The sequence below is a fragment of the Musca vetustissima genome, unplaced genomic scaffold (genome assembly GCF_032173495.1).
Source record: "Musca vetustissima isolate MV318-11 ecotype Yass unplaced genomic scaffold, APGP_CSIRO_Mvet_v1 utg13812, whole genome shotgun sequence".
Lineage (NCBI taxonomy): Eukaryota > Metazoa > Arthropoda > Insecta > Diptera > Muscidae > Musca > Musca vetustissima.
The window spans coordinates 106106-124273 of record NW_026877288.1 but is presented as its reverse complement, the minus strand read 5'-3'; the positions used below and the strand labels follow the sequence as shown (position 1 = coordinate 124273).

At 37.1% G+C, this 18168-nt stretch overlaps 3 protein-coding genes across 3 annotated transcripts; 1 reads left to right on the top strand and 2 right to left on the bottom strand.

The window, feature by feature from the left end:
* Positions 1–203: 203 nt before the first annotated feature.
* Positions 204–8501, bottom strand: LOC133321857 (neuralized-like protein 4). The gene is made up of 11 exons (XM_061530928.1): positions 8271–8501; positions 7817–8176; positions 6715–7754; positions 6471–6647; positions 4735–5822; positions 4390–4661; positions 3130–3444; positions 2818–3073; positions 2471–2759; positions 1829–1939; positions 204–1758 (listed from the first exon to the last, which is right to left on the bottom strand). Exons 1-11 carry the CDS (start codon positions 8499–8501, stop codon positions 204–206), a joined length of 5694 nt encoding a protein of 1897 aa, XP_061386912.1.
* A 2299-nt stretch (positions 8502–10800) lies between these two features.
* Positions 10801–12374, top strand: LOC133321856 (uncharacterized). The gene is made up of 2 exons (XM_061530927.1): positions 10801–10813; positions 10951–12374. Exons 1-2 carry the CDS (start codon positions 10801–10803, stop codon positions 12372–12374), a joined length of 1437 nt encoding a protein of 478 aa, XP_061386911.1.
* Positions 12375–13355: 981 nt separating this feature from the next.
* LOC133321865 (large ribosomal subunit protein uL1) lies at positions 13356–15010 on the bottom strand. Its single transcript, XM_061530939.1, has 3 exons — positions 14931–15010; positions 14399–14554; positions 13356–13865 (listed from the first exon to the last, which is right to left on the bottom strand). Exons 1-3 carry the CDS (start codon positions 14933–14935, stop codon positions 13373–13375), a joined length of 654 nt encoding a protein of 217 aa, XP_061386923.1. The 5' UTR covers positions 14936–15010; the 3' UTR covers positions 13356–13372.
* Between the last annotated feature and the right edge of the window lie 3158 nt (positions 15011–18168).

The following is an 18168-nucleotide window of genomic DNA, read 5'->3' as shown; positions in this document are numbered from 1 at the left end:
TAACAAATTTTGAAAAAATATAGAGTATGAGTTTTTTTAAATATTTCTTTTTTTTTCGAAAAAGCATTACAAAGTTCGTTCGTTTTTTATATAAATAAATAATAATACAAATTTTTGTTTTTATAAGCTAATTATTTTTTTGTAAGACAATATTTAATATCATTTTGTGGAGGATGAGGGAGATCCTTGCCGGGTTTTTGTTTTTAATGATGTTCATTGGCCACTGTGTTGGCCATTGTTGTGTTGGATGCTGACGATGATGATGTGCCGATTTTATCAAGCTTTAAAATTAAAGCAGTTATAACACAAGCGCCAGCCTCTTTGGTAAACCAGGTTTGATCTTTAATAACCGGCGCCGAGGATAACGAGGTGGAGGGTCCGGCATATAAATCATGATGACCCCCAGAGGCCCCATTAGCTGCGCCAGCATTTCCTCCAGCCCCCGCCGAAGATGTGGAACACCCTGCCAAATCAACATCGGATGTTGACGACCTTCGCTCTTCATGAAATTTACCTCCTCCCTCGTGTAGTGTCGATTTCGATGAAGCACAGAGACTTTGCCGCCGCACATACACCTCAAAGGCTGTATTGATTTGATAGATCTGCCCATAAAAATGATATTTGTACTGCTGATTTATGGGTATAATGGCCGTTGAGTTGGGAGTGAAATGTAATTCCAGACGCGTTCCAGGTTCATCTTTTTGATTGCTGCCACCACTGGCATGGGAATGCATTTCTCCATTTGTATCGATGGGCAAAGGCTGACCATGATCAAGAATTGCACGAATTTTATCCACCCGCGTCATATAGAACAACGGCAACCAATCACCATTCATATCGCCATCCAAAGCATGTTGAGTCGAAGAATTCGAATTGACGGTCTGTTGATTCAATTTGAAGTATACCCAACCGTGTAGCTTTTCCGATGCCTGGGCATTACAGTGGCTGCAAAAGCAAATCGGTTCCACTGTCGATTGAAAGAAACTCTCGGGCAATACCAAAGAGTTACGGAACTCCTGTACCAATTTCAAATATTCACAATCTTTTCGCTCAATGGATGCGATCGATTGCATGCTATCGAATTGATTGGAAACCACCGCCGAAGAGGATGAGGAATTATCCAAATTAAATTGTTGTTGGAGGCGTTGCTGCTCCTGGCGCCGCTGCAAATGTAATTGACGCAGTAGCAGCAGACGGTCATTGAAAACATCTACCAAACAATCTTCATCAACATCCACTGCGGATGAGGAGGGACTATCATTTGCCGTGGTTATTTCAATGGACAAATTATTTGCGGAACTTTCGACCGCACAATTATCGTTGGTATTATTATCCAGCGTTTCATTTTCTTGCCTTTGTTGTTGTTGCAAAGCCAAATTGGCCTCTTCGTTGAGTTCATGCAGATTATCTTTGGAAGCACAGCGTACATTGTTCGACACCACCATGGCTGCTGCCGACACCTCTGTTGTATCCCTGGGTGAAAATCCACCCACAGCCCCATTAATATCTTCGGCGTGGTGTTCGATTTCTTTATTTGTATCGATATTTTGCAATTGATTACTGCTATTCATTGACGGATTGCTGGCTGTGGAGGTACCGCCGGCTGCTACAGCGGCGGCCGCTGTTGATGTGGAAGCTCCTCCCGAGGAGTTGCTGTTATCAAAACCAATTAAAGCATTATAAAATCGCTGGGTACTCTGACTTAATTGTATGTGTAAATTTGTGTTATGCTGTAATAATAGAGACTCTTGAAGGCAGCTGGGAGGGCGGAAGAGGAAGAAGAAAAAAATTTAATTTAATTATAAAAAATAAGTAATTCATCCCTTACCACGATGAGCTGGAACTAGTGGGATCTGCACGATTTTGTTCAAGCGTACGATTTTTAATAGACATATTGAGTAAGAGATTTTCGGAGACACTTTCCATGACCGAACGGTTCCTATAGGAGAGAAAATGAAGCAATATAAAACCAGTAAGGAAAGTTCAAAAATCGGACGGGGCCGACTATATGATACTCTTCACCACATTGGGTACCAAACTGAAATTTATGAAAATCGAAAGATACTTAGGGACTTTGGCGCACCATTTACATTAAATCAGACGAAAATACACATGAACGGACATTCATAAATCGACTCGGAAAGTGATTCTATGCATATTCTCAAAAGTAACCATGGGTCTATCTGATTCCTCAGGTGCTGTAGGTCCCTTAAAATAATTTTAAAAAATCCTCAGGTGCTGTAGGACCCTAAAAATACTTTTAAAAAATCCTCAGGTGCTGTAAGTCCCTAATAATTACTTTAAAAAATCCTCAGGTGCTGTAAGTCCCTAATAATTACTTTAAAAAATCCTCAGGTGCTGTAGATCCCTAAAAAATCCACGCCTTGTTCCGGTCTCTAAAATTTTTTTTAAAAAATCCACACCTTATTCCGCTCCCTAAAAAATATTTCTTAAAAAATCTCCATCTTACATTGCTGTCGTTGTTGTTGGTTGCGTATTTAAACTTATCGATTGTTCCGTTTCCTTTTCATGTACTTCCAAATCGGCCTTTTCACACTGTGGTATGCTAGAATCCTGATCTATGGAATCGATTTCCAATGCCGTCGATTCCTCCACAATGGGTGTACCATTACGTGCCGCATCACTGCCCGTTATTATGGTAATACGTTCACATTTACCATATAAATCGAAAACGGGATAGACATGATTTGAGAGGCCCGATGTCAAGTCCTCCAAGTTAATGGAACCCACCATAATGACTGAAAATAAAAATCGATATAAAATAATTTTTAAAATTCAATTTTGTTTTGGACTCACTTAACATGCCCGCATGTGTCAGTGTCATGGTTATAACCGTTCCCGGCTGTATGTGCTCCAAGGCCTCACCATATTTGGAGGCAATTTTTTGACCATTTACATTAATATAATCATGGGTGGCCACCCAACAAGGACGTTTACATTGGATAATGGACGGTGGTAAGGCAGAGCCGGATGATGAGATTTGTGGACACTGGCCCACCACACCCAGACCTATGGTACCCTTCCATTTGCTGTTAATGGAATCGATTTTAATCTGAAATGGAGAATTTATTAATTTCGGATTTGAAAAAAGAATCGCATTCTACTTACACTGATACTCTCTCCCTTGCACAGTGGTTTGGTAACGAATACCAAACCATTATTATACGATTGCGAACGCATTGCCGAACGATGTTCTTCGAGTAGTCGGATATTTTTACCACATATCTCAGAGAATTCATATACCAATGCTTCCGATTCAATGGATTCCAACATGGAATCTTGTTTATTTAATGGATCTACACCAAATTCCAAGGAATCTTGAAGGCGTAAACTGAAGGGTCTTAGGGGTGAGGTTGGACCTTGTGATGAAATCACCTGTACAGCCATTGTGGAGCCTTGTAACTCGACTACCACATAGACATCCTGGAAGAAAATGAGACAAAAGAAAAAAATCGGTAAAGAAGAAGGTTAAGGAGGATCGATTCGAAGGATGGGGCCAATATTTATAATCAAACCGATATGAACCAAATTTAACCCCTGCGTTTCTATACTCAATTGGATTGTATGTGCAAAATTTCGGGTCAATCGAACAGTTGTGGGGAATTTGGTGCACCAAATTGGGCGGAATTTTTGTGGGTGCTACATCGAAATCTGATCGGATTTAAATCAAAGTTGGCACATCTCATTTTGGACTCAATTCGATAACCTGTACTAAATTTCGTACCAATCGGACAGACATAGCGTCTTTAATCCCCAATTGTATATGGGAGCTATATCGAAATTGGAACCGATTTAAGTCAAACTTGGAACATGTCATTCTAGACCCATTTTGTTAGTCTACACAAAATTTCGAGTCAATCGGACATATGTAGCGGCCTTAATACCCAATTTTACTAAAATCCCACGGATTTTTATATGGGAACTACATCGAAATCGGAACTGATTTAGATCAAACTTGGCACAGCCTATACAAAATTTCGTGCCAATCGGATATATTTTCTGTCTTTTGGGCGCCATTGACCTGAAATCGGACGAAATTTTACAAGGGAACTATATCGAAATCTGAACCGATTTAAAGCAAACTTGGCACACAATATCCTAGACTCAATTCATTAAGCTTAAGCCAAATTTCGTGTCAATCGGGCAGGCATAGGGGCTTTCGTGCACCATTTACATGAAATCCGATGAAATTTTCCTTGGGAGCTATATCGAAATCCGAACCGATTAAAATTATACTTCACACACAATCCTATACTCATTTGCAAAATTTCGTGCCAATCGGCCAGACGTGTCGCCCTCAGTACGCCATTTACATAATATCGGATCAATCCGAACCAATTCCCCCCAAAGTTCAATGCGCTTACTTACATTGGGAACATTTTGAAATTGTATATTCATATCCTCCGAATTAAGTAGTATCTTCAATGTCCTTGCCGGTGTCAATTCCAGGGCAATGCGATCGCCAACCCTTAGCCATTCCAAAGAGGTCATTGACCTTTGCAACAATGTGGAATTGTAACGGACCTCATTACCCGAGGCATACCAAACATTGGCCGGTATGCGCTTAATACTCAACGGTATGTTTTTGCGGACATTATCGTCGGCTAAATTCAAATCGGTGATACCAATACTGAGGCAGCCTAAAAAGAGAGAGATAGAAAGAGAGGGAGGGTGTGATCATTCAAATTGTATATTTCAAAAAGCTGGACTTACCCGCAAACAACGGATTATGCGACACCAATTTTATTTCAAACGGTGAACCGACACTCAATGGATGTTCGGAAAATACCACACACCGTGATAGGGCTGCCGAAGCCCCGGTCAACCTTGACGCCACTGTCCAATTTTGTGTCAAGGTTACATTTCCTGATATACATGTCCAACGATGCTTCGTCTCCAATGTGGTCGGTTGGATTACCGATGTTGCCTGACAACTTTGTGAATTCTCACTGGTGGCATATGGAGCTCGCATATCCGTTGCCTGGGCCTGGGTCAACGATACCTGGGCACATTGTCCATACAAATCGATGACACCCCATACATTCGGTGATCGGCATTCACATGCCGGACCCTGATCAATGCCATCAATAAAGAAATGTATAAAATCACCATTACGCATCACTCCCACCCTGGCCCCAGTACCCAACGTATCCAAATCGACCAGGACATTACTCCGCAATTTTTTGCGATTATGGAAAATCATGGGACCACACAATATAATCGTGTCATTTGCATCCATTTCCGTGGCATTGGCAGCCAATTGTATATCCTCGGGCCGAGAACCGGTTACACCTATTTCAATATTACCCGACCAATGACGTACCACTTCCTCCAAACATACCTCAAACAGTTCCCTTTGCCTCAGCGGGCGGTTGCTGAAAACAATCGCATCATTGAACTCGGCCAAAGAGTTCGGCCGAGATGCGGTTAATCCTGAATTTGAAATACTGGCATTTTTACCATGAATGCTGTGGAACCGCAATGGTGTTTCACTATATAAAGTGGTATTTGAAATTGTGGAATTGCCAGTATCGGGGCTATTGCATTCCGAAGTATCCACAATGGAGGCCTGAGCCGCCTGACCATAGAGATCGATAACACCATAAACCCGTTCGGGTACATTTGTTGCCGCCGGCCCCTGATCAACCCCATTGACAAAGAAATGCAGCGTGCCATCATCTTTGCGTACCACACCAACACGATCTCCCACCTGGAGGCGATCCAAATTTTGACCATACTGCTCGATTACCGTTATGCCATTGTGCATGACACCATTGCCCGTCATCATCCAGGTGCCAGATCTGAAATGAGGGAGAAAAATCAAAAATCGGTTAGAAAAGTAAAATTTTCAGATGGGTCCGACTTCGAAGAAAATAAATATATGGGGCCTATATCGAAATCCAAACCGATTTAAAGTAAACTTGTCGCCCATCATTCTAACCTCCATTCAATAGCCTATGACAAAATTTCTGGGAAATTGGACATCTTTTACATAAAATCGGACGAAGTTATATATGGGACCTATATCGGAATCCGATTTTAATTAAACTTGGCAATCGTAATTCTAGATTAAATTCAGTGGCCTATGCAAAATATCATGGCAATCGGACAGTCGTAGGGTCTTTGGTGCACCGATTACAAGAAATAGAACGGAATTTTGTATGGGAGGTATATTGAAATCGGAACCGAATCGGAATCAAACTTGACACCCGATATTCTAGCCTCTATTCAATATCATATGCAAAATTGCATGGCGATCGGACACCATTTTCTTGAAATTGGACAAAGTTATATAGGGAACAATATCTGAATCTGAACCGATTATGATCAAACTTGCCACATGTCATTCTAGGCTCAACTCAATGACATATGCGGTTCCTCTGTGGAAATTCCGAAATAGTCTCCCAGTCCTCCTCTAAGAAAATTCAGTAAAATTCTTCCCAACCTACCTCACATTGGTCATGGTAAAGGGGAAATCCAATTCCTCAGCACTGTGCGTGGTAACACCCATCTCCACCGAACCAGCCCATTTCGTAACAACTCGCTCCAAACGCACTTGGAATAATTCATTGGGTCTCAGAGGACGTCTGGTCAAGACCACACCGTTATTGAAATCATCCGAGGCACTAAAAGAAAAAAATACAACAAAAATTAATACCGGACCCAAATACCATTCATTTTCAATTGACTTACTTTGGTCTCAATGCCGTCCTTCCCGAGTGAGTCACCGTAGCATGCGAACCACACAAGGGATGGAATGTCAAACGATCATCATTTCTCGAAGGATTCGCTGTACCAGCATGCCCTGAATCTGCCATGGCAGCGACCTCACTTTCAGGACTGAGCAAACTCAAAACTGGTGTGGGGGCTGCCGAATTTGCCAAACCACTACCATTGGCGCTGACATTTTGCAATCCGCCCACAGATGCCGCTGTGGCATTCGTGGATATCAAATTATTCCGTCGCGTCACCAAATTCTGCTGCTCCCTCTCATCACGATCCACAATCGTCACCTTTATGGTCATACCATAAAGATCTATAACACCCCACAGTGTGGAGGCCACCCTGGTGGCGGCCACACCCTGATCTTGGCCATTAATATAATAATGCAAATTACCATTGGCCTTACGCATCATGCCCACACGATCACCCTCTCTCAGCTCATCCAAATTAAATTCGCCATATTGACGTCTGGTGCCTTTGCCATTGGTCAATATGCCACAACCGGACATCATTATTGTGCCGGAACGCATATTTGTCATAGTGGCTGGAAAATGCAAGACCGTAGGATTGTGTGTGGTAACGCCCACCTCAATCGAACCCGACCACTTGTCTACCAATTTGTCAATGCGTATTTCGAACAGTTCATTGTCCTTGAGCGGACGATGGGTCATTACCACACCATTATTGAATTCATCCAATGGACGCCTTCTTTCAGCCGAACGACAATTCGGAGATAGCTTAACCAACGAACCACAACGTGTATGAAAACGCAGACGATCATTCATATCGTAATAGTCACCACCCGGCGAGGAGGTGCTTATTTGTGTTGAGGTGGCACCGAAATTGGCCAAATTCAAGATAGATGAATTGGCTAATGAGGGTGGGGCATCTGCTAGTGTTGTGGCGGCATGACCGCCACCATTAGGGGTATATGAACTGGTGACGGTAACATCGACATCGATGTTTTGGACAAGTTGTTGGGAGTGTTGGGGTAGCTCTTCCGAAAAGTCCTGCAAAAAAACACACAAAAATTAAAACCTTCCCTAAAAATTGTGATTTCCGAAATTCTTACCCCACAACCACCATTGCCATCTGTGGGACAAATGGACACCTGGACACAGCGTCCATATAAATCCACCAAAGCCCACAGGGTTTTGGGCATATTCACGGCAGCCACTCCCTGGGACTCGCCATTAACATAGAACACCAACTCATTGTTGGAGGTTCTCATCACGCCCACCCGATCATTTTCGTTGAGGGTCTCCAAATCCACACCATAAAATTCCGTTAGGCAAAGGCCATCCTTGCGTACATCTATGCCGGACATGACCCAGGTACCATTACGCATAACCGTGGCACAGGAAGGCAATTCCAGTTTGTCGGGTGATTCAGAGGTGACCCCAATTTCAATACTGCCACCCCATGAGTGATTCTAGAAAAGACAAACAAAAAACAAAGAAAGTTCAAAAAACTTAGCCAAACAAGAGAAATCCTTTTGTTCCGCCTCCTCTCTTCCACCCACTCACCTTCCTTTCTATGACAACCTCAAACAAGACATCATCAATTAATGGCTCTGCACTGAATACCAAAGCATGACTGAAATCCCTAACCGAACGGGAGGCTGTACGATTACCATTGGACAGGGTAATACGGCGACCACAACGTTGATGGAATGTCTGCAAGGCTTGGAGATTTACATTCATTCCCGAAGCAACACCATTTCCACCAATATTCACTGTTCCTCCACCACTGGCCATTGTTCACACAAAATTTTCTTTTTTATCTGTTTTTCCTTAATTTTTCGATTTAGAGGCTTCACTACGTTACGTTTTCCGATTGCCTAACACCAATTTTCGTTTTTCCCTTTCACCAATATTCCAAATTTTTACAAAAATCAACTTTTTCTAAAATTTTCCTCAATTTTTCATTTGATCTCTTTTTTTCTGGTATTCCTCGTTCGTTGCTGCTGCCAACAATCGGACACACACTCCTTGCGGTTGACGTCGCTGGTGCTGCGCAGACGTTAACGTCAAAATTTTGATTTTGTTTAGAATGTGTGGATCAAAACAAAACGAATAAAAACAAAAAATTTGCAACAACAAGAGCAGCAGATTACAGAGTTTGTGGGTGGATTTCGGTTGTTACGCCGTCATATGGCTTTCAACAGCTGTGAGGTGTTTTCATAGCGTTTAGCTTTTGTATGGGTAATGGACGTTGTTAATAGAAATCACAGTTGTTGATTAGCATTTTAGAGGCAAAAGGTAAAAGAAAAAACACTCAATTAAATTATTAAAACAGTTTAATTTTCTGCATACTAAATCTTCAGATTGTTTTCAGCCTAGTTTATACAAATTTATATATAATTTAATGAAATTTTGTATTTTTCCAATTTACTTTGTTGTAGGTAATGTTTTCGTTATATTCACTCGGGGGCCTTGAAAGAAAAAAACATAGCTAAATTCCAACTTTTTATACATTTCACCAAGAGAATATTTATATATGACGGGGTACTGTGTCATGTTAAATTTTGGGTGAATAATGAGGGTATGGTTATAAAGGGCTATCCTAAGAAGTGAACCAATATTGATATTTATTGGTGAGAATATGTATTACCCTATGAGAAAATGCTGGATTACATCCAATTCGGTGGAAAATCGTGCCCATACTTACCAATGTACCAATATACCCTTATATGTGTGTCTATCGTAAAATGTGGACTAAGTCTGCTTTTCACAGGCAAATTTTTATTTGGCAAATACTGAGTTTGTAGGCGAGAGGGGTGCGAGGAAGAAAAACAATAATTTGCCTGTTCAGAATTTGCCGTACACGCAAATTCTGCTTTGCTCTGTTCATTTCCTTTTGTATAAATAAAATATTAAAAAAATCTTTAAAATGCAAAATTTCTTTTATTTTCTTTCTTTTGTATTTTGACCTCTAAAGAAAAATATTTTCAAAAGAGAAAAGAAAAAATATATAGCAGTGTTGTAACATGAATTCGGCGAAACATATCCGAAAAATGTGTAAATTTTGGTAAAAGAAGACCCGATGTTGAAAACAATTTTGTTGACATTTCCTTTTGAACCTATTCGCTTTACTGACAAACAGCCGGCTTTTGTTTACAAACCTTTTGCTTTAATTTGTGCTAGTGAAATTTAATTTTTAATTTTTGCAATTTATATAATAAAATATATAAAAAATAAATAAAATATTAAAAAAATCTTTAAAATGCAAACACTTTTGACTTTTATTTTCTTTCTTTTGTATTTTGATTCGCAAATTTGGCAAAGAAAAATTTGCTAATGGAAAAGCAAGCGAAAATTTCAAAAGAGAAAAGAAAAAATTTGCCAAATAAAAATCTGCCTGTGGAAAAGCAGACTAATATTGAGCATTTTTGTTGGAAACCAAACCCTACCCTATAAACACCCAAAATGCCAACTTACAGCCAATTCGGTTGAAAAACAAGCCAAACATATCCAAAAATGTGGGGTAAATGTTTGGTAAAAGAAGACCCGATTAAAAATCAAAATACCAAATTACAGCCAAATCGGTTAAAAACGTGCCAAAATACCGAATGCTTGGTCGTATCATCATTATATGGGGACTAATATATCTTATTTTTAATACCAAACATAATAGGTTTTATAACAATACGTATGCAAAATTTCAAACCTCTATATTATATATAGCAGTCTCAATCGTGGGTGTTCGTTTTCCAAACAAAAATTTCCAAAAATAGTTCCATTTTTATACAATATTACAGGTTTGGCAACATAAAAGTAATGATTCATTAAATGAAACTAGTATGAACTAATTCATTTCGTTCCTTTTAGTGAATACGTAAGAGAATCAGCTGTTGTTCACTGTTCAACACAAGTAAACAATAAATAGTCTTATTATTTATTTTGTTTCGAGCTTGTTTTTCTATCAGACATTCTCGTCTTCCCCCTCTTATTCGTAGAATGTCTAACGTTGTTGAAAACAGATAAAACGTATACTTATAAATAAAACAAATATTAATTTGTAAATTAATTTTAATTTAATATATAAAGAAGCAGAATGGACCACGAAGGTAATGGCTCGCTAAACAGATCAAAATGGATATGAAAATCCATGACGGGCAGTCATAGTTCGTCATTAAGGTTTTCCTCTTGAATACAGAATTAGGGGCACATATAAAATTAAAACAACTGTCCCATTTTTTTACAGACACCCCACTGAATTCCCAAAATGCAGTTGAAGAACCCCGTGAGGCCCCAGAAGAAATTGTCGAACACTTCCAACAAATCGAAAAACAACTAAAAACATGGCAGCAGATTTCCAGGGATTACAATGGAGAACACAAAGTAAAACTCCACAGTTCCCTGGCATTACTACAACAACATTTGCAAAATTATCAACACTTCATTATGACACGCAGAAGAAGAGTTATACAGAGGCGGCGAAAGCGACATCAGCAAATGAGAAATCTCTTCATGCGAATGATGAGTGAAATCCAAACACAATTTGTGGAACAGGTTCCCCTCTGCATTGAACCAAAGGTGTTTATGAAATTACTGGAGGATGGTCAGAAAAAATCCTTGCAAGAAATTGGATCGGAACAAACATCTTCTTATGCCGGGCGGAATAAATTTGATTTCTTTAAGGACATCTTAAGTCGTTTTACCGAAGAACAATGGCTAAATGCATTCCATATGACCAAGGAGAATTTCAGTGTGATTTGTTCACGTTTCAAGGCAAAAATACAAATCGATGAGAGTGAGAAAATGCAAACAATGGAGGCCTATGTGGCCATGTGTATTTATACATTGGCATCGGGAAAGACTTTTCGTGCCGTGGGCTTACTTTACAATAAACCACCCACCTTTGTTCGAGCAGCATTATATGAATTTGTCAATGCTTTGATAGAGAAATTCGCGGAGGATTATATAAAAATGCCCCAAGATGTAGATGAGATTCAGAAAATTTGTAAAGGATTTTCCAAGGCCTCACATATGCCCCCATGTTGTTTGGGAGTGTTGTGTGTTTTTGAATTACCCACATTTGCTTACCCGCAGGCGGGCTGTAAATCCTATGGCATGGATCGTGTAATTGTCCAAACGTTAATCGATAATCGTCTGCAATTTCGTAAGGCGGAAATTGCCCATCAACAACCCACAATGTTCCTGGGGAACTCAAATGACTTGGAAAGTCTACCCAAACGAAATGATAATCTATCCTATTTCGTGGTGGCCCCTGAATACTATCCTTTACGCAACTGGCTTATGCAAAAATATGAACAACCTGCCGAATCTTATGAACATGATTTCAATTCAGCATTAAGTTATTTGAATATTTTCCGAGAATTATCGCTGAAACGTTTATTTGGCCGTTGGCAGATACTCTCATCAACGGAATTTATTGAACCCCAATCAAAAGGTCTTATTGCCCAAGCATGTTGTATTTTACATAATATTCTGGAACAGTTGGGTGAAATATATTCCGAGGAATGGAGTGATAACTGTGATATCAATAAATATGAATATAAATTGGAGAATCCTAAGATGGGGGATATTGATGTGACAGTGGCGAAGGAAGCGAGAAAAATGATTGCCCAAATTGTACACATGGATAATTTGAAGTTGAATAAATGAAAACATTCAAAATATATTTGGATTTTTATTGTGGTGGAAATTATTTGTATTCGAAAAAATCTTCTAAATAAGAAAACCTTTAAGAAATATTCAAAAAAATCTAGAATTATAAAAAAATCGAATGAAATCGGTCCCTAAACCCCAAAAATACCGACATTTAGGAGCTGCCGTTATATGGGGAGTAGCCTAAAATATTGATCGTTTTTGGCAGGAAGATCTTTTTCCCCAAGATAATCCAAAACGTGCAAATAATGCAGAATAATGGTTAATGTCGTTATATTGGACCCATACCATAAAGTGGACCGATGCATCCCATTTTTATACCAAACATCCTAGGAGTAATAACAAAATTTCAAAGTATTATAATGTAAACAATTGATTTGTTCAACTTGAATGATTCATTAAAAGAAACTAGTATGAACTAGTTTCTTTTGGAGAATACGTAATAGTATCAGCTTGTCTTCTTGGATATTTTGTTTCGATCTTGTTTCTCCTATTAGGCCAATGTTCAAATTCAGTGATTCATTCAATGAAACTAGTACGAACTAGCTTATTCTGATCCTTTTAGTGAACACGTAAAAGTATCAGCTGTCGTTCAACACAATGATTTGTAAACAAAGGTCTTTTTGGATACTTTGTTTGGTAGTAATTATTTTAATATTTATATATCTTCTAAAGAATCAAAAATGGACCATGAACGTAAGTGTGCAAACATCTTCAAAAAAGAACCCCCCAAAAGAAGTAATAACAAATGTAAAACCATGGAAAAAATTAAAACATTCCCAAGGGTCATAAACGACGACAAAACCCGCCATAGGTTCAAATTTCTACCATTAAACTTCAATAAGAATATAAAAAAGTATTGCAAAATTGTTTTTTTTTTTCATTTTATCACCTTTATTTTACAATTTATAAAAACATCTTTCGACTTGGTCTTCCATTAAAATGTAAAATAAAAGTCTCCCGTGGCGCAGCGTTATAAAAATTCTAAAACGAAATTAGTACAAACGTTGTGGGGGACCCATGGATGACTTGATGTGCAAAGAACGAACGTTTTGCCAGTTCTTCTTCAACAACGAAACCAAGAAATTGATGGACAAATGGATGTTTTGGACCAACTCATCGGGTTCCATGTTGACATGGCCGACGGCAACTGACAAGCACAAGACTTTCTTCATTTGGAACTTGATGGTCGATTTGACTTCTTCGATCTTGGCCATCATGGATTCTTGATGAGACAAGAGACCAGGGAACTTGCCAGCCTTGTTCAAACCGGGACCCAACAAACGGGGAATTTGTTTGATCAAAGATTCAGAAGCCAAGAAGGCATCATAGGATTTGGCCAACTTCTTGACCAATTTCTTGTTCTTGTTCAATTTCTTCAAAGCTTCGGCATCCATGCATTCGACACCGTTGGCCTTGGCTTCATCACAATGCTGTTGATCACCCAAGATGCAAACCTTCATTTTTGGGCGGGGGATGTGCTTCAATCTGTAAAGCAAAAATAAGAAAACAAATTAGTAAATTATCTTACATCTTAGATAAAGATAATATAATTGGATTTTGATTGTAAATCAGTGAATTATACTCCACATGAAAACCAAAAGGCTCTAAGGTTTTCAGGTAATACATGCATATTTGTATAACATCATTTTACAAAGAAAATAGAATCCTGTACTCATTTGGCGGCTAGCAATTTGTGTTAAAAAACTTACACTTAACCCCTTTCCATCATAGAAGTTAGGGTGGCAGCGTAGTTTGAAAATTATGAATTTGTTTCAAAATTTAAATTAAAATGGGGCGGATGATTGGATTTCTAAGAAATCCATCAAACCTACTCAATTTGATTTTAAGACCCTGAGTACAGGTCCGCCAAATGGCTTCTGCCATTTGACTTCCTGCAGATCTATCACCCGGAGGAGTTAACAACTCTTTCCAATTGGTGGAATTCATCAATTCAGTCCAAATTGCCAGTCATCTGGGTGACAAATCATACAGGTATTAACTCATCATCTTCAACATACTTGACGGTGCCGGAGAAACGCTTGTCCTTTTGGGGATCGTAGTTCTTCAAACCGATTTGTAATTCAACAGTTTCCAAGAAACGGCGTTTCTTGGTCTTGGAGTAGTCCAAGATAGCGTTTACGCTTTCATAAAGCGTATCACGGGAAACCTTTGAACTGTAAAAAAGAAGAAAGACACGTGGTTAGTTAATTTGATATTTTTTTGTATAAGAGTAATAACAATTTAATAAACAATGTAAAATTTAATCTTTTAGAAGATTATTAACCTATATTAAATCACAGTTAATAATCTGGGTAAAATTTTTATATATTTTCTCTGGCAATTGCTTCCAAACTTAAATGAATATTGAAAATTCCATAAAGCTGGTTTGCAATTGCCCTATTTTTCCTCATTAAAAACAAAAATATTTCAATTAATTAATAAATTAAAATATTCTCATTATTTTGGTAATTTAATTTTTAAAATTACACTTGGGATGTCTTTAATATTTCACATTTTATTTATTTTAATTATTAAGAAAGATCCACTTACGCCATGACTGCTTAGGTCAAAAGTTTTCTGAGAAAGAAATAATCCCAGGAACATTGTCAGGTCATCGCTTTCGTTGAACGCCGTTCAAAATATGTATGGCTTTGACGGCGTCATTTGCTTAAAAAACGGTGTTTAAATGCAACTGTGGTAAAAGTGCCGACGTAAGGCGTTCAAAAAAGTAGTGTGTGATATCAATGGAGCATTTATTTCAAACCAGTATATAAAATATAATAGAAATTATAAAAAAATATTATAAAAACCAATAAATAACCTTTAATAGAGGTGAATCTTTTATTTTTTTCAGATCATCGCTTTCGTTGAACGTCGTTCAAAGTATGTGAAAGGATTTTGACGTGTCGTTAAATGGCGTTCTAAACAACCATGTTAAAAGCGTTGACGTAAATCGTTTGGCGTTAAAAAAATATATAATAAAAATATAATATAAAATATATAATAAAAATACTATAAATGTTATAAAAATATAATAAAAATTATAAAAATAAATAAAAGAAACTCTCAATAGATGTAGAAGTGTTAATCTGACAGATCTAGAGAATTTTTGCAATAAATTGACTTAGGACATAACTGAAATTGGTGGTGGCGCCCAAAATATTTTCGTACATAAATGCAGATTTTTTAAGAAGTGTTATTCTGACAGATCTAGGGAATTTTTGCAATAAATTTCCTCAGGATATAATTAAAAATGGTGGTGGGGTCCAATTTAAAAAAAAATAAATTTTTCATAAATTTCAATGTTGTCTGGACTGATTTGATTTTTGCCACAAATCCACATATCGTGCTTCAAGAGGAGATTATGGTTTACATAATCGTCCAATTACGTTAATAAACAAAATGGTGTTTGGGGTACTAATTGAAGAGAGGCCATTACATCCAGAAAATTTTACTTTTTGGTGTGATCTTCGGTCCAAAGGTGTGATTGGACTTACTTCTTGCAAAACGACAATGGAACGAATCTCGAAGCTTTAAAGCGCGTTTAGATTGTAGCTTTTATCGTGATAAAGTGAATTATCTCGATTTAATTGCTAAATCGAGCTGAATTTACCTCGATCTACCATTCAAAATTAAATCCACTTAATATCTCGATTTGCTCTAAATCCTATGCTAAATCTAGATAATTTCAAATACAACCCTGCTTTTTTCCCAAAGAATAATCATTTCTACTTAATGTATGCTTTAAAATTTGTTTAGGGCAATCAAATTATGAATACCTAGACACGAATTACATAGACCTGAACGTCAACTAATTAACGAAAGTAATTGTAAAGTCTTTCAAAGAAAGTTGTCCTCTTCGAGAAAGGAGTTCTGCCTTAAAAACCCGTGGATGACAAGGGAGATTCGGAACGAAAAAAATAGGTCCGAAAGCTTTACAACAGAACACGCCGAAAAAATCTGCAGTATTCTGGACAACTTCCACGATAAACGGAAAGAATGCAATAAATTTACAAGAACCGCCAAACGCAAATCCTGGAAGCTGTTCTGCGAACAAGAAATTTCTATCCAAGACCCACACTCAACCCGAAACTATGGTAGACGGTGAGGTAATAGGATAGAAACAATCGAGGAAACATTAAGGAGAGATCGGAGGAACCTATTATTTAAACATTAATATATACCCCACAAATTAATGACATTTATATGATCACACATGTTGACAATGCATTCAACGCTTTTAGAAAAGGTTGCTCCCTAACAATGTGTCACGCATTTACAAAAGGTCGTACTGTTTTTGGCAACTAGTTTGTTTTGTGCGTTTTGTTTTCTATTGGAATTTATAATTTTATACAAAAACAACATCGGCGGTGCAACAACAAATAAAAATATATTTTAATATTAATATAAAAATAAATGCAAAAGTAAATAGTTATTAATAATTCACAGCAAATTAAATTAAACATAAATAAGAAAGAAAGAAAAGAGGCGCATATTGTCAAAAGCCGGTTTATTTACATTTATTGTGTGTGGGGGTGTGGATGTGTGTTTGTGATATAAGATAAAATCATCTGTGTTGTCATCGAGCACGTCTAAATTTATTTATAAATTCTGACGTAAAATTTATAATATATAATGTATATATGATAATATTTGCAATAACAAAAAACAGAAAAATATGTTTTATTATCTAATAACATTTATAGTTTTTTGCTAGAGTGAGAGAGAGCGAAAGTCTATCGTTGACAGTGAGAGATATAAACTATGAGAATCCCATATGTGAGAGAAAGTGTGTCATATGAATTGGCGCTTGTAAACAGAGGCGTAGGGGGTTTTATGAAGGAAAATATTAAATAATTATATGAAAATATGAAATTTGCTCTAATTAAAAAAATATTTGATAATTGATTTAATATTTGAAGATATTTGCGTAGAGAATTTAATAATGAAAAATATTAAAAATGAAATGGAAATTTGATACAATTAAAAAATATTATTTCAAGATATTTTGCAACATTTATTTAAATTTATATATCCTTATTGCAAAACAAAAAAAAATATATTTGTTTCTTTTTATTAATTGAATGTTTATTTTTTTATAAACCGACACTGATTAATTCCAGTAATAACAAATATTTTCATAAATCATTTTGCATATTTGAAAATATTTTTTTCTAGAACAAGAATGTATTTCACTAATTTATGTTTATTTTAAAAAATATTTGTCTATACTATGCAACATAATATTTATAAATAATCCCAAATATTTTAACAGCCTGTTTTTGTAAAATTCCAAACGAACGAATTCGAGTGACTTACGACCAAACCTTTATTTATGTTTATAGATGTTTTCTGATTCAAATCAAAAATAAATGACATATTTTTCAAAACCAAGGAGTTTGGTCGTATTTTAATTTTACAAAAACAGCATTTGCTTAGCCAGAGATGGGAGTATTTAGATGCAATTAACTAGGTTATATGGTGGCTATACCTAACTGTGGGCGGCCGATATTAATAATTTTTGTTTAGGGAGATTTGCTACGCAATCGGCACCTAAAATGTATCTAATTCTGTTGGAACCGTAAAAATATTATCAATATATAGAGTGTTATGTCAAAAAAGGGACCGTGGCACCCAAATGTGTTAAAAATAAGTCCACTAAAAACGATTTATTTTCTAAATGAGAGGTACAGTTCTAGGAAATACTACAGTAAATTTCTTCAAGGTATTATTCCAATCACGTAGTGGCAAAAATAAAAAGGATTGTGGGGCCCAACTATGTTAAAAA

What these genes read in the sequence shown, in the direction of transcription:
- LOC133321857 (XM_061530928.1), bottom strand. Translation starts at nt 8,501, where the DNA reads ATGGCCAGTGGTGGAGGAACAGTGAATATTGGTGGAAATGGTGTTGCT. An exon ending in AGGACGGCATTGAGACCAAA is followed by an intron (nt 6,648 to 6,714) that starts GTAAGTCAATTG and finishes TTTTTCTTTTAG; the next exon opens with TGCCTCGGATGATTTCAATA. An exon ending in ACTAGTTCCAGCTCATCGTG is followed by an intron (nt 1,759 to 1,828) that starts GTAAGGGATGAA and finishes CCGCCCTCCCAG; the next exon opens with CTGCCTTCAAGAGTCTCTAT.
- LOC133321865 (XM_061530939.1), bottom strand. An exon ending in CGTTTCTCCGGCACCGTCAA is followed by an intron (nt 13,866 to 14,398) that starts GTATGTTGAAGA and finishes TTTGCTTTACAG; the next exon opens with ATTGAAGCACATCCCCCGCC.